Source organism: Aulonocara stuartgranti, assembly GCF_965226115.1.
Source record: "Aulonocara stuartgranti genome assembly, chromosome: 7".
Classification (NCBI taxonomy): domain Eukaryota; kingdom Metazoa; phylum Chordata; class Actinopteri; order Cichliformes; family Cichlidae; genus Aulonocara; species Aulonocara stuartgranti.
In genome coordinates, this window is record NC_138945.1 from 1,190,796 (window position 1) to 1,206,860 (window position 16,065).

The window sequence follows — 16,065 nt, forward strand, 5'->3', positions numbered from 1 at the left end:
CTGAAATTTCAAGTTCCTCCCGAGTCTGTTTGTTGTACCCATCCATCCGTGTTCTTGTCACTTTGAGATAAATTGAAATTCTAAATTCAGAATCTCAAATTTCGACTTATTTAGACGAAAATTGAAATTTTGAGACGCCCAACTCAAACTTTGAAAAGTAACAGCCTTTACAGGGACGTGTAACTTGACCAGACACATTTATGGCAGTTATTATTATTATTTTTTAATCAAGCTCAGTTTTTCAGATCTGACCAATCAGATCACTGCATTTTCTTACTCGTAGCTCAAACGCACACCGCTACTGAATATAAAACTAGTAAAACAGTCACGTGTGACGCCCGACACACCGCTGGCTGCCGCTCCAGGTCGGTCTGCATCCTCAGGTGTGGTCCCGCCTCTCAGTGCTCGACTGAGTCCTGAAACACGGACCAAAGCTTCGACTCCAGGATCAGTTTTTTATATGTTTTCACAAAACACACCCACACATCTGGAGGTTCTGATCCTTGAAATTTGGGATTGTGTCACGTTCTCCCGCACGTCGATGTGCAATGAAGTTCCGACTTAAACATTTGGAAATCTTATAAAGAAGCAGCTTGAAAGTTTGAAACGCCCGACGTTTGAATGATTGCAGAATCGTTTCCAATAACTTTTTTCAGAAATTTACCTTACTCGTGGTTTGCATTTTCCCGCCCAGTGGCAGAAATAAGGCGGCCATCGCAGACACAAGGCTCCTCCTCAGACAGGCTGAAGAGCTCGGCGTTCAGCCGCTCTTCCTCCTCACGTTGAGGTGGTTGCTGGGAACCCCGCAGTCCTGAACCTGGACACTTTACTCATCTGAATTTTGGCAGTTTCAATTTCAAAGACGGAAAAGAAATCAACAACAGGACACAGCAGCTGAGCTCAGACAGAAGACTTTAATTTAACAGCATTCACCCCGCAGGAAGTACCCATCAGCTGACATCTCTTACGTTTTCCTGGCACACTGAGCATCTTTGGCTTCATCTCAGCCACAGAAACCTGCTTTTAATGAAAAAAAGGTCCCACCAGGACACAAACACTCCTGCAATGATAGTTGTAAGAAATTAAAAATGAATTAAACAGAACGAGCTCTGTGGATGGCACAGACTAATGCCCTGTGAGCACATGGGTAATAAAAGCTGGAGTTTTATTAGGAGAGCAAACGCTCTCCAACACCTGATTACAGGACGCCAAACGGTGGCCCAAGAAGAGCCTCGAGAAAGTTTCCACCATGATCGGCTTGTTAAACCTGATGTTTAACGGTCAATTGAGGTGCGAGCGCTCCCAAACAGAGTAAAACAACCCGAACGCTTGGCCGTCCTCCCAAGTGTTATAATAAAGTCTGATGTTAAACACAGGAGGAAACATCAGCAGGAAACTTTTCTAAATCTCACACCATTCCCACCTCAGGTCTACATTTGAACATCATATTATTGCAATAAACATGAGAGCAGGTGAGATTTGGCACCTGTGTGGAAAATAAGAGCGGGCCTCTGCTGGAGCATCCACAGCTTTGCTCTCAAACGTCTCATCCTCACTTTGGACCAAACAGGCCGGGCCTTAGCGAGCATCTAAAGCTCAACGACCTGAGCACAAATGTTCACGAACGTGACGTTTGGGTTAAAGGTGTTTATAAAGTGACAGGCAGCTTCAGTAGGGGAGGGATGTGAGAAGAGTCGGACCTGCTCCCAGATAAATAAAACGCCGCGGCGTCGATATTCAACATCCGGCAGGAATGCAAAAAACGCCCGCAGAGCATCGATCAAAACCTTCATCCTCTAACGTCCCTCCTGGAGGATCCTGCTCCAGATCTGGAAAATTAATCCGCCGACTCCAGTCTCACACCGCTAAACGCTAGCACCGAGTAAGATTACCATTTATTTCTCAACCACTCACTTTAACGACGCTCATATTAAAAACGGCCCATCAGACTGGATGCGAGTCGGGATTATCCGGACGTTTTACTTAAAGGCACTGCTGATCCCGGTGAGGTGACGCCTACGATGCAGAAATCTGAAACCTGCACTCAAAACTGATTTCTTTTCCTTGTTTGGTTTCAGATCCAGTTTTAAAATCTTTGATTCTTGCAGCGGGGCGTTCACCAACACGAGAGGCTTTCAACAAACGCCAAAACATTACAGTAAATTCCACGGGCGGTTCTGCAGATCCCCAACGCCTCGGTCAATTTTCAAGTCTGCGAGTGCGCAAGGGTGACGCAGATATGGTCATTAACGCCCAGGCGACGCCGCACCAGCTCCCCACGTGTCAGTCGGAAGGCCGCCGGCAGTCGAGTCCCCCGCCCCCGAAACGCTCGCAGCTTCCCAAGAGTCAGCGTGGAGAAACATCCATCACGGCGAGCTTGAGATGTGCTCGTTATCTAAACCGTAAGAGACCGACTGACGAGCCTTTTGTTGGCTCACTTTTCACATCCTGGTGTCAAAAGTTAGAATAAAATAAAACTTTGTCACGTTATGGCATCAAAGTGTAACTCCTGCTGATTTCTACAACACCAGGAGAGACGTCGGTTTGAACACTTCAACTGAATCTGGGCTTCAAGACTCAGTTCGACCCTCGGCGGAGGCTTTTTGGCACGTACTTATCCATTAACTAAAAAAAAAACTAACTTTATCGGGACATAAAATCTGCATTCAGACAAATCTGATGAAACTCCGTGTAAAGGTCGTCTGTTTTCTTTCTAACACTAAACTTTGACATTTTTTATGCTGTTTCTTTTTAGAATTTCTCAGACAGTGAGAGAAAGTCAAAGCAGCTCATTTGCAGTTATTTTATCAGAAATCTCATTAAAAAAACAACAAAAACAAAACCCGACACAGCTGATGAGAAAAAGGCTGAACGCTGCCCAAATAAATACCCACAACTATAAATAAAAGGGCGTGGAAGGATTCAGAGCAGGAGTGTCCGCACAGTTTCTTTAGAGCCAGAAGAAAAAGTTGAACTCAAACGTGATGAAGCAGACGTCTGAATTCAGCCTCGACCCGCCACAGTCAGGAACAACCCCAATAAAAACTTCTCTCCAATTAAAAAATAATCCTCTGCGCGACGGCTGATTGGTGGTTGAGCTCGGTCGTCCGGCGGCGTCTCTTCAGGCACTCGTTCCTTCGGTCCGATCATTTCTTCTTACACAATCACGGCGACGTGGCGGCAGCTTCCTGGCAGAGAGGTAAGGCAAAACAGGAAGCTGCCTGGTGCTGCCGAAAAGAAAAAAAAGATTTTTTTTATAAAAAAATGCTCAAAAAACGATCTGAGCTGCCAACCTCAGCACCGTGTGAACTGTTAGAAAAACGTTTTTAAAAATCGTCCGGCGTCAGTGGAACTCCACGAACTCTTCGAGCGTTTTGGGGATCTGGTTGCGATACATGATCTGGTGCTGCCGGACGGCGCGCGCCGCCAGGCACTTGAGGCTCATCTTCATCTGCGTCTTCAGCAGGATCTCGGACACGCCCGTCGTGCTCTTGTCCAGCGGCGTCTTGTTCTGCTTGTTGGTCATATCCGTGTGCGCGCCGGCCTCCACTAGGTTGATGATGATGGCGTGCAGCGTGAGGAAGTCGCTGATGGGCCGGTTGTACTGGACGATGACGTGCAGCGGCGTGTTGCCCTCGTTGTCGATGGCATTGACCTGCGCGCCGCAGTCGATCAGCAGCTTGGTGACCTGCGCGTTGGGGAAGCTGCACACATCGTTGGTGTGGAAGTCATCCACCGGCGTGGTGGAGCTGATGGCGAGGTGGAGCAGCGAGGCGCCCTCGCGTGACCGCGGATCTAGCTGGATCAGGTCGTAGATGTGCTTGTTGATGGCGGCGCGCTGCGCGTCGCTGCAGGTGGTTTTAGTGGAGATGCACGCCAGGTACAGGAAGGTGAAGACGTTGGACTCGTAACTCTCCATGGCCTGTGGCAGCTCGGATTCAGCGGCGGCCTCCACGCGAACCATGCTGCGCTGAATCTCCAGAACGCTGCAACTCAGCACCTGCTCGACAGCGGCGGCTGACACGTGCTCCTTCAGGTGGACCATCTGCGAGAACACCTGGGCAAAGCGCAGCAGGTCCTTGTGCGTGTTGCGGTTTCCTTTCTGCCGCAGGCGGAGGGCGTGCAGCCACAGCTTGATGCACTGTTCAAACTCCATGTTGTCAGCGTAGACGGCGCCACGGTAGATTATCGGATGCGACACGTCGATATTGTCCGAGCCCAGGATCCGCTCTCGGATCATCAGTCCCTCCATGTGCAGGGCGTCGCGGTCCACCCTGATGGCCTCCAGGTCCTGCAGCGTTTGACACTCGCGGCGCCCTCCGTAAGCCTCGACGGCTGGGAACAGTTCCTTGGTGATGTTGTTGTCTGGATCGCGGTAGCGCTCCATCATGGCCGCGTGGAGGTAGTGGTACGTCCTCTGTATGTCGTAGTTCTCCCTGTCGTTGGCGAACGAGGCGCCCAGCAGCTCCAGGGCCTCGATGCGGCTGTGAGGGTCGCAGTCGGCGTGCGCCAGCAGCAGCTCCACCACGTCAGCCTTGCAGCTCTCCGCTGCCACTTTCAGCGGCGTCATGCCATGCCCGTTCACCACCATGGATGCCTGGCATTGCATCAGCTCTTTGACAATGTCCAGATGTCCTGCCTCAGCTGCAAAGTGCAGCGCGGTGGCCCCGCAGTGGGCCTTGGCGTTGGGGTCGGCCCCCTTCTCCAACAGGAACCTCACCACCTCCGTGTGGCCTTTGTAGGCGGCAATCATCAGACAGGTGTTGTTGAACTTGTTGGTGATGCTGATGTCGGCGTTGTGCTCCACCAGGTAGCGAACGATGTCCAGACGCCCGTCGAAGCAGGCGGCTCGCAGGGGGGTGGAGTTTGTGATGGTGGTGTGGTTGACGTTGGCGTGGTGACTCACCAGAAGACGCACCACCTCGAAGTGTCCTGCGCCGGCTGCACACCACAGCGCCGTGGCACCGTCGATGACGTAGCTGCAGGCCAGAGACAACAAACGTTAACGTGTCATCATCCTCCGGTTAAATGGTCACGATTCAAACAACAACGACAGTAACGACTACAAGAACAATAAAAACAGATTCAACTGTTGGTTGAATTGTAATTTTCAGGAGTTCTGTCCTTCACCCATTCAGTGTTTTCTAAATGAAAGCCGTTTACGTAGAGCAGGTGTCAGTGTCAGTTTACCAAAACTCATGAAAACAGAACAATCTCAGTAAAATTCAAGCTCTCTTTTGTCTGGTTATGAATCAAGCGCGCCCTCTTCCTTTACTGCAGAGAGCACACAGTGGGACTGACTGTGACGTTGATGACTGAGGACCAGAGGACACAGACATGCTTTGAATACATCTGTCGACCTCCACGAGATGTTTGAACCATCAGAGATAAAACGCCGCGGTCTTTGTGCCGTTCCACGGAGACTCTGAACCGTCACGTTTGGATAGCGGCAGCAGACCTGCAGCATGTCGACCCCTCAGGCTGCTCATCTGTTTCCTGACAAACTGCTCATTAAACGAGGAATAATTTAAAAAGCAAACACCTGCTGAGGTAAAGAGCCGCTGAATGAAGCTTTTGGTTTCAATGCTTTTAAAATGAAACAGAAACCTGGTCTTTCCCCGTGATCCGGATTCTCTTATCACTTCAAAGGTGCTCTGATTATCTAACCGAGCCTTCAGCCTCATCACGTAAAGACCTCGCTGCAGTGAAACAGATCGCTTATATAACGGTAAACATACAGTACCTCATTTTTTTAGAGTATTTGATAGAAACCAGATTATAGTATTCATATATATCCTCTTGATGTGTTCGCATCACCCCTCCCTGACCTGCACTCAATCTACAGCAGGCGGTGCTGGACCAAGGCCAGGAAGATGGTGAAGGACCTCAGCCATCCCAACAACAGACTGTTCTCTCTGTTGAGGTCAGGAAAGCGATTCCGCTCCCTGAAGACCAACACAGAGAGACTGAGGAGGAGCTTCTTCCCGCAGGCGATACGGTCTCTCAATCACACCACCACACAGTACTGACCCACACATACAGTTCTTACACACACACTGGACTTTCTGGACTTTGTTTTCACTTCATTACTTAAATCACTTTAAGCATATTTGCACTGCACAAGACATAATGTGGATTGCACAACCCTGGACATTATATTCTTCATTTCCAGTTAATACTTGTACAGCTGCTGTTATTGTGTATATATTTATTTATATTTCTTCATACATTCTTATATAGTTCTATATTGTGTATTTTGTTGTACAGTTATTTTATTTTCAACTTTAATTTATATATTTTATCTTATTCTCCCAGTTAAATTTACCCTTCATTCTAATTTGTGTTGTACAGTTATTTCATTTTTAACCTTAATTTATATTTTATTCCTTCCTAGTTAAATTTACCCTTTTTAATTTTTCATATTTATTTCCTATCTTATTCATAGCCTTTTCCTTTTTTGTTCTCTTTAGGTCACGAGCAGTTGTCCAAGCATTTCACTGCATATCGTACTGTGTATGACTGTGTACGTGACAAGTAAAATTTGAATTTGAATCAACTTAGAATTAATCCATTAAAATATTCGGTATATATGGTTCGCAGCGTGTGGAAGTGGAATACAGTGGCCGAGATGGAAATCGTCTTTTCACCTGATCACATTTTATGTATGTGATCAGAGACGCCCGCACAGAGTACGACTTATCCCCAAACACCACAAACCGCTGTCAGACCATACTATGACTTTCACACATGTACGCCTTCATCATCCCGCTCTCCTCCTCCTCCAACAACGACAGATCCATTTCAAACAGTTTCACTAATGCAGACTAACAGCAGCTAACAGCTGTAAAATGTAATAATTGTCCTTTTTAAACATCCTCTAAAACTGTTTCCAACAAAAATGTCTTATTAGTTCTCCATCATCATGTCAGACTTTTTCCATTTTTAACCTCTGACCCTTTTTTCACAAATGCACCAGTTTTGTTTCTGTTAACTTCTGTTAAGTTTATTCATTTCCCAAGATTAGTTTGATTGACACTTATTTAGGGCACTATATGAAAGCTGCTGTGGACATAAGCTGGTGCAGCAGGTTAGCAGGTGAGGACCAGTCAAACTACATCAGACGAATTTCTGTAAACTCGGTTTTTCTTTTAACAAACACTTTGAGTTTTGCGTGACCTCTGTCCTGCCTGACTTCATGAAACTGGTGATATCTGAGTAATAAACCTGGCTGTGGAGCGCAGGTAGCCTCGGGTGAGCTCGTACCCGTCAAACCGAACCGTGCCGGTCTGCTCGGTGTCCACCTTGTAGTGGTCCAGGAGGAGCCGGACCACCTTGTCGTGGCCGTTCCGCGCCGCGATGATCAGCGGGGTGGACCTCTGGCCGCTCAGGTGGGTCACGTAGCTCAGCAGGAACTGCGTCTCCGCCTCGGAGTGGTTCAGCAGCAGCGCGGCCAGGGTCAGGACTCGGCCCTCGCTGGCAGCCTTGTACACATACCCGGCCAGAGACTCCATGAGAGCCCGAGAGGAAGCCAGGAGCTCCGCGTTCTTCCAAACTGACAGCGTCCACTCCCCCGGAGCGATCCGCCTCCCATTAAAGAGTCCACACCGGCCCCGGGGGTGACATGAAACGGCTCTGTCCTACCTACAGCCCCGGAGGAAACGTTCAGAGGTCCCGGCTGGTTTGACTATAAGCACTGGACTCTGGGTGTGCGTCTCCGGGCAGCAGCAGAGCGAGTGGACCGGTTAGCTCCGACGGCTAACTGCTAACGTCAGCAAGCGGCTTCCAAAGCGTGTCTGAGGTCAAAGGTCAGATAAATGACACCTCCTGTTGTTGCTGAAAATAAAAACGACGTCCCGCAGCGTCAAACACTCAGAAACAAACAGCTGATTTCAGCGTTCACGGAAGTTTCCGCTTTAAAACACCTCCGACAGGAACGTTCTCCAGCAACTTCTGTTCCCGCCTCTTCTTCTGCTGCTCACCGCGAGAGGGCCCGCCCTGCAGCGCCACCCTCTGGTCCGGGTCAATTACTGCATCTGCTCATCAAAACAAAAACCGTCAGGATAATCACGAGATATCCATTTGAATTGGTTTAGTATAAAATAATGACTTTAACTTGAATTTTAAATTAAGATAAAAAAAAAATTATATAGATATTTTTTGCCATTAATTTCCCAAGCTTCAGATTATTTTGAAATTTGTCTAAATATTTCATATATTTCGTAGTTTGTTTTTTAAATTGCCTATAATTTATTATTATTATTATTATTATATTATTATTATTATTATTATTATTATTATTATTATTATTATTTTTCACATTTTTAAAAAGGAAATCTTCCAGTTTTTCTTTTGCTTATTTTAAATTTTTGTGTCAAGTTGTGGTAAATTTGCAATTTTTATATTATTAATTTTTGATATGTGTCATTAATCAATTTCTTTCTTATTAATTGCCATACAGTTTTTTTCTCTAACACTTATTAAAGTGTGAGTGTGGTGTTTTTCTTGAGAGGCCATTAATCCGTTATGTTCTGTACATTCCCTGATTTTATGCTGCATTTCAGGCAGATTCATTTTGAGACTGTTTGACTGCTTAAAAAATGTAGTTGTGATTATGTGGTTTCAAAGTTTGGGTTTTTTACTTTCACTCGGCAGGTGAAAAGATGAGCTATAGCTGTACTGTCCCAGTCAGCCTGATGTCACCTGAAAGCAGTTCAAACTACAAAGTGCTGACTTTCAGCAGAGCAAGCTCAGTCTGAGCTCTGCTCAGTCAGATGCTGCAGGTTCATTTTTTCCTTTTCAGTAAAATGAAAACATGTTTTTGAGGTTTTTATCTCTTTACACTGAACTCCAGGACCATAAGCTCTGAGATCAGCTCATCTAAACCAGATTAATCTAATAAAAACTGGGAGGGGGGTTTGTGCAGATTAATGCTAATCTGCTGACAGATTAACCTGATGGATGGACTTCCTGTAGAAGCTCTGTGTTTGTGCTGGTGAAATCATTTGCTTTGATTTATTTCAGATGAAGAGAAACCGTTTCTGGAGCACCGGTGCTCGCTGTGGGACTGACACCTCGGTGGGAATGAAAAGGACAATAACGCAGAGAATATGACTTTACGGACAGACACGAAGACGTCCACGAGGAAGAGAGAGAACCCAGCTCTGCGTGCAGCAGCTTTCATGTGCAGGTTTGTGCAGTTCAATTTCTCATAATTCCCACCCATAATCAGTTATTCACCTTTAATTAATGTCACAGCTTTGGACCAATGATTAAAAGACATCTGCAGACGCCTCTACAGAAACATCTAATTTATTTATTTACTAATTAATTCATGAGATTAGATGAAATTTTAACCTCTAAACTGTGCCATCCATCCTTGCATCCATCTATTCGTCCATGTCCTTGAGTTCTCCTCAGGGCTCATAAAAGTATTCCAGATTCAGCTCAGGGCCTCCTGTTAGTCCGACTTTCCTGAAAACACCTCATGATAAAGAAACGCTGCTGTAGTAAATGAAAGAAATATCTATCAGCACAACTCTAAAACGTGTGAGAAATAAACTACATTTTTAACTGTGCCTCATGATGAAAATAATAAACTTCTTCGATTGTGAAAAAACAGGAACTTCTGTTAGTTGATTGTCTGTTTCTGTAAAACTTGTAAAAAATGTTTAAAACCAACACTTACGTCTGCTTTAACACATCCAGAGCTGTTCATTTGACCAGATTTGGGTCTTTGCTGGGCCACTTTTGGCCCCCAGACCTTTTGTTTGACACCCCTGGCCCAGAGAAAGGTGGCCCCTCCTCCCCAGTCCTGGCTCCAGGGTCAGGGCACTTGATTTCTTCTGTGTGGCCCTCTGGGCCCTCATCCAGGACCAGTTTACCTCAGGAGCCCGCTCCACATCCATAACTCAGCTCCTGAGATCAGTCCAGCGTGTGCGCCCAGACGAGGGCTCTGTGAGATTTCAGACAGGTCTGAATATCAATTTAACTTCAATGGAAGACAAGCTCTTTTTATTCATACGACCCATTCTCTTAAACTAGTCAGTATAAGCTCGTATAAGTCTGAGAGTCAGAGTCCACTGCAGCCTCCCTTCAAACAGGCTCTGTGCTGTTGTTTCAGACCTCCTGACGTCCGTAACCTGTGAAGGCTGGAGACATTTTTCACCTTTTGCAATCACCGAGCTCCCATTTTCCCGTCTTCCTGTTTCAGCTGCTTCTATGTTTTTTCTGTGTTAACGGTGCGTTTACGTTCCTCCGCTCGTCTCTGTGTCCTGCAGCCGCTCGGCCGGTTCCACGCAGGTGGAGGCGGTTCTGCCGAGGCCTCGCTTCCACCTAGACCTCTGGCTCAGCTTCACCTTCCAGAATTGGATCCTGGATGTTGGCCGTCCTGTCGTCATGGTAACAAAACGATGACTAGCGCTTAATTTCGGGACTTTCTATTTTCACCCAGAGGGAGCCTAACAGGACATTCAGCATCTGTTTTGTTCTGCTGCTGAAACGTGATCGCTTTCAGTCGTCGCTATATTTTCATTAAGACGCCACCTCGCTCATCTGCATTGGAATAATAATAATTATTATAATAATAATAAAGCATTAGTGGAATAATGTTGGGAAAACCTAACCATGAAGTGTCTTGTTTTTGGCAGCTCGTCCTCCCTGCCGATTGGCTCCCTCTGCAGCATCCTGGGGTTGCAGACCATCTCCACTTCCTGTACAACGTCACGGCTCCGCTCATACTTCTCAAAGTAACTGTGACGCGCCTCAGGCTATCCCACACGACGAACTCCTTTGGTGTCGATTTTCTGAGTTTTAATTGACTTTGCTCCGTCTCAGATGCTTGAACGCAGCCCCTGGATGCTCCCGGGCCTCGCCGTCCGCCTTGGCATCATCGCCGTTTCCATGGGAACCACCCTTCACTTGGTGGCAGACTCCATCACGAGACGCCTGCTGCTGATTGGTTACCAGCTGCACCTGCCTGTTAGAGAGAATCCAATAATGAGGAACCTCAAACCTTCGGCCCTGGTAGGTGCTGCACTCGAAAGACCGAATAACAAACAGTGAGAGGACCCCGGACCGTGAACGGTGGGAAAATATACATCTGAGCTCAGGAGGGGGTCCTTGAGCTGAGATCCTTCTGTAAGAACCGAACCGCTCCTCCTCCTCCTCATCCTCCCTCGGTGTGAGTCAGATTTAGTGAAACTGAAGCTGAACACTTGTTCTCCTGATACAGAGTTCAGCTCGTCCCCATTACAATCTGAACTGAATGCACAACAACACAGTGAGAATTTAAAGGACTCCAGGTCTGTTTCTGACACATTGATTCTGATCCTTCAGTCTAAGCTGGTGAGTGAAGTGTGGTTCAGAGAAAGTAGAATGTAAGAAACCTCCACTGATCTTCATACAGAAGGCAGCAGAAATCTGACAGCTGACACCAAAACCTTCCAGATGGACGAACAGCGCCGCAGACCCGAGGACACATGTGAATCTGAACTTGGGGAAACAGTTGAATGACTGATGCATCATCTGCTATTTGAGAAATAAAACAAATAAATGAATAAAATTGATTCGTGTTCATAAAGTTTTTGTGTTTTTCAGGTCGACGTCTTTGAGCTGCTGTTTCACTACGATGACACTGTTGGTCACATGATGTGGTAAGAAGAGAAAAAGCTGTTGTGTTGTGTTAAGCGATGACTCCACATGAGGACAAAAATGTATAATTATAATTAAGCACAAGTACAGAAAAATGTTGCAAAACAGACAAAAACAAATGCAGCTTTAAATTCAAAGGAAAAGCGATTTTTCAACAAAAGAGCAGACGATGTCGATGTTTGACATTTATTCTTGTAACGAGGATCGTTTTCCTCCTTAGGTACGTCCCTTTCTTCCTCGTCCTCGTGCTCTTCTTCAATGGTTGTTTCAGTCGCAGGGAGCAGGAGGAGAGGATGCCACCGTCAGCGTGGATGCTACTCGCTCCAAACGCTGCCTACTACTGGTCAGTCTGCTTTACTACAACATCCTCTGCACATGCTCTGTCCGTGCTTAAAGTTCAGTCCCTGCAAATATCTGAGGGAAGAACAAAACTTACTTTTAGGTTTTACTGATACTAATTTAGCTCATAAACAGCATGTGAAGGGCTGGAGGTGGGTTGCAAAGCAGCTTACAGACGTGCAGCAACGTTAATCCAGAGTTTTAAAGAAAAAGAGCAACTTGGAATAATAATTGCCAGTTTTGATGAAATGCGTCCGTCTGCCCTGTGAGAGCCAAGACATCGAAAACACATCATCAACGCTTCGTCATCATCAGGTGACGTCTTCAGTCTCAGCTGACTGCAGCTTTCCAACCTTAGAAACAGGACATTTGCATAATGACTGAAACCAGCCCACTGAAGGAACAATGGGCTGTGAGGTCACTTCCTTGATCAATAATATGCAAACTGTCTTGACCACCAATCAATGGCCAGCATTGTAAGATGGTGACAGATGTACCCTTAGGCCCCCTCCTCCATTCAGAGATGGTCTCTACCCTTTTCACATAAATGGCCTCCTTGACTCCGCCTTCAAACCAGCGTTCCTCCCTGTCCAGGATGTTACATCCTCATCATTGAAGGCGTGGCCACTGGCCTGTAGGTGTGAATAGTCTGCAGGTACATGTTTCAACACCAAGAGGTCACCTGGATGAGTGACGGACCGTTTCTCCCACTGAAAACTGGACGTAGCGTCTTCAGTGGGCTTTCTGGGATTTCCTTACCTGGATGACTGAGCATCAAATAAGCTGTTATTTTCATCTCAGAGGAACATTAACCACAGAGTTTTCTATTTAAACCCAAAGTAGCTAACAGATGGAGGCACCAAGTGAAACCTGTGTTGGCTGAAAGTAGTAATTAAAAAAGTCCAGCAGCAGGTACATAAATCTGCATTTAGTCTGCAGTGAGAGGTTTGTGTATTGTGTGAGAGTCAGACGTGCAGAGGCTCATTCTCGACTTTACTCCAGGACATTTCCATATTTTTGAGACACTCACTCACACAGCCAGCCAGCCAGGCAGAACAAAATTAAATTCATTCATAATTAAGAAGATCTAAAGAGCTCAGGGGTCAGGTGGCTCCCAGCAGCAGAAACAACGAACACAACGGAGAAGCTTTGAAGTTACAGAGCATGAAATATTCTCCCAGTATACAATCACAGCGGCACACACACAGTTTAGACGCGTGGACGTGAAAAATATACAGAATGAATTTTGACTAGTGCGTGAGTATAAAATAAAAGCATGTTTTTATTTTTGGTTTAAGACGCCATATTTGCTTCTTTATGGACAAAAATGACCTTTGTGGTGGCCGAGTTGGACTGAAGCTAAGTGATAAAATAATATTATCATTTTTTAAATATTTGTTTTAATCACAGGTCACAGCTGAAGTCACAGATAATCGTGGATATTTTGAGTTTTAATAAAGAAATATCAGTAATTAGAACTCTTATAAGTTAAATCTTCATTATGTTGAATTTCGGACATTTGAAAGTTTTGCTTTAATCTGCTGGCTGTCCTCCCACCAGGTAACAGCTGAACTCACCTGTAAATAGTTGAAGAACAATACCCGACCACCTGAGGCTGTGTGTGTGTGTGTGTGTGTGTGATCACCTCCAGCTGTTAGTAATAATTGATTAGCTGCTTCTCAGGTGTTGCTGACTTCCTGGTTTATGCAGTGAGGACAGAATTCAAGAAGCGAGTGAAGGTCGACTCAGACCTTTAAATACCAAACGAGTGTTTTACTTTGTGCTTCTGCTGGTTGCAGTTTTTAAACCTTTGCTCGTTCTCTGCTGTTAAATTAAAGCAACTTTTTCAGTTCACTGCTCCCTTCAACATAAACGCATCAAACAGGTGAATGGCTGTTTTCACACACAAACCTAAAATTCATCATTTTTCTGACACACAAATAGTGAAAGCCTCAGACCTCTGAGTGTGACGGAGACAAAGTGCGTTCTGCAGCTGGATAGCAAAAGGTTGCTGGCGGATGCAGGAAGTTTCAAACGATTGTGATTCACTGTAACTACGGTGACCAACCGTCCTCTTTTTTTGCACTCGTTGACTTGTAAAAGCCTATATGACCTTTTTTATGTCACCATTCATTAACCGTACAGAGAAAGCATAGTTTAAATATGAAACAGTGTTATTAAAGTTCTTCATGACTGGTCCAAGTGTCCTATTTATTGAAAATCAAAATACGGTCACCTTACTGAAACACACACGGTGGAAAACTGCCCGATGTGCACTTATGTTGCACTCTGGTCAGTTAGAATTACACTGAAACTGAGTGGAAAACACATTTTTAACATGGCAGGAAGCTTCCTCACACTCACCTATAGAAAAACAGCTTCAAAACGAACCGACTGGCTCCTCCCCTGAAATGATCCCTGAAGCGGCTTGGTCTGCTTACACCAGTGGACGTTTGCAGGGCGACTTCACCCACCGGCCACCTGATGGAGCCACTGAGCTGATTGGTTATGCTTCTCTTTGTCCCTGGCGACAGGTATTTAATCACAGAAGGACAGACCTTCATCCTCTTCACCTTCACCTTCTTCGCCATGACCACTACAGTGATGCATCAGAGGAGGCGGGGCTTGTTTCTCAACAGTGATGGGCTTTTCATGTTCTACAGGTAAAAAAAAAAGAGAAAACGCAGCGAATGAGCAAACTGGGAAACATAAATAATTATGTTTTCAGGTTTTTAGTCGACCAACATTAAAGGTTCAAGGTTAAGTTGGTAATACACCGACTCATTCAGGCTCTCAGGATCAATAATAGCTAAAACAACATCTCACATCATTAACGCAGACGGCTCGTTTTCACTGTCCTCCACCCTTTTCTTCTCCATCTGTGGGCCCAAAGCTCCGCTCACACAGGCGACTGTTTGGTGACACGCTGGGGAAAATGAGCATTTCCCAACTGCTTGTTGAGTGGTTGCTGCCTTCCTGCAAACTCCTACATAAGATGTCCTTTGTTTGACTCTGTGCTGATAGTTTCTCTGCAGCTCTGATCCTGGTGGCGATCTGGGTGGCCTGTCTGTGGAACGACAGCATCCTGAGGACGACAGTCCCCGGACTGATCTACATCCCACGGCCCTGCACCGTCTACACGCTCCACCTCCACCAGATGAGCCACATATGACGGAGTTAGAAGGAGAAGAATGAGGATCTGTCGCAGAATCACAGGAACGCCATGATGAAACTGTTTATGGTTTTCACTGGATATTAGAAATACAGCCTCACAGCATCCACACTTTTCCACCTGTTTATTACTGGGATACAAAAACTGAAAGCAGCTCACAAACCACCAAAAATATTCATTCTCCTCAGCTCACGCTCAAGGATTTTCCCTAAGAAACATGAAAAATGCAGCTGAAATATATAAAATCAAATATTTGTTTAAATATGCGTGGATATATATGTGAATAAAACTGAACCAAGTAAATGTATCTGAATACCCAAAGTCTCAGTTCTCAGATCTTTTAATTTAACCTTCTTTTTAATTTAATTTGGAGGAGTTATGCCTCAAAAACATCCTCAATGTATTAAATTCAGCAGCGTGCTCTAATACAACCTCAGTTCATGTAGAGAGAGGCTTCAGGCTCAGAGTATGGTTTATACGAGCACACCGCGATAAGAGCTCCGATAAAGACGAAGAACAACGTCACAGCGATGTGTTGTATCAGAGTTATTTCTTGTTAAATCATATTTCTCATTCAGTTCAGTTTTATTTATACAAATCACAACAACAGTCGCCTCAAGGAGCTTTATACTGTAAGGTCGACCCTACAATAACACATACAGAGAAAAACCCAACAATCATATGACCCCCTATGAGCAGCACTTTGGCGACAGTGGGAAGGAAAAACTCCCTTTTAACAGGAAGAAACCTCCGGCAGAACCAGGCTCAGGGAGGGGCGGGGCCATCTGCTGTGATTGGTTGGGGTGAGAGAAAGAAGACAGGATAAAGACATGCTGTGGAAGAGAGACAGAGATTAATAACAGATATGATTCAATGCAGAGAGGTCTGTTAATACATAGTGAGTG

The 16,065-nt window shown here is 45.6% G+C and overlaps 2 protein-coding genes across 6 annotated transcripts; one reads left to right on the forward strand and one right to left on the reverse strand.

Moving 5' to 3' along the window:
* Nucleotides 1-895: 895 nt before the first annotated feature.
* Nucleotides 896-14,476, reverse strand: fem1b (fem-1 homolog b). Of its 4 annotated transcripts, none has more exons than XM_082540138.1 (4): nucleotides 9,686-9,779; nucleotides 9,355-9,471; nucleotides 7,264-8,033; nucleotides 896-4,979 (listed from the first exon to the last, which is right to left on the reverse strand). In XM_082540138.1, exons 3-4 carry the CDS (start codon nucleotides 7,509-7,511, stop codon nucleotides 3,344-3,346), a joined length of 1,884 nt encoding a protein of 627 aa, XP_082396264.1. In that variant the 5' UTR covers nucleotides 7,512-8,033; nucleotides 9,355-9,471; nucleotides 9,686-9,779; the 3' UTR covers nucleotides 896-3,343. The 4 variants fall into 4 exon arrangements, with proteins under 4 accessions (XP_082396264.1, XP_082396263.1, XP_082396266.1 ...); XM_082540137.1 differs by having other exon boundaries at nucleotides 9,355-9,481; nucleotides 9,686-9,776; XM_082540140.1 differs by lacking the exons at nucleotides 9,355-9,471; nucleotides 9,686-9,779 and adding an exon at nucleotides 14,353-14,476.
* Nucleotides 8,879-15,752, forward strand: cln6b (CLN6 transmembrane ER protein b). 2 transcript variants are annotated; one of them, XM_082540159.1, is made up of 8 exons: nucleotides 8,879-9,187; nucleotides 10,278-10,398; nucleotides 10,647-10,745; nucleotides 10,834-11,022; nucleotides 11,596-11,651; nucleotides 11,870-11,992; nucleotides 14,523-14,651; nucleotides 15,024-15,752. In XM_082540159.1, the coding sequence occupies exons 1-8, from the start codon at nucleotides 9,108-9,110 to the stop codon at nucleotides 15,181-15,183; spliced, it is 957 nt and encodes a 318-aa protein (XP_082396285.1). In that variant the 5' UTR covers nucleotides 8,879-9,107; the 3' UTR covers nucleotides 15,184-15,752. The 2 variants fall into 2 exon arrangements, with proteins under 2 accessions (XP_082396285.1, XP_082396286.1); XM_082540160.1 differs by having other exon boundaries at nucleotides 15,013-15,750.
* Nucleotides 15,753-16,065: the final 313 nt, after the last annotated feature.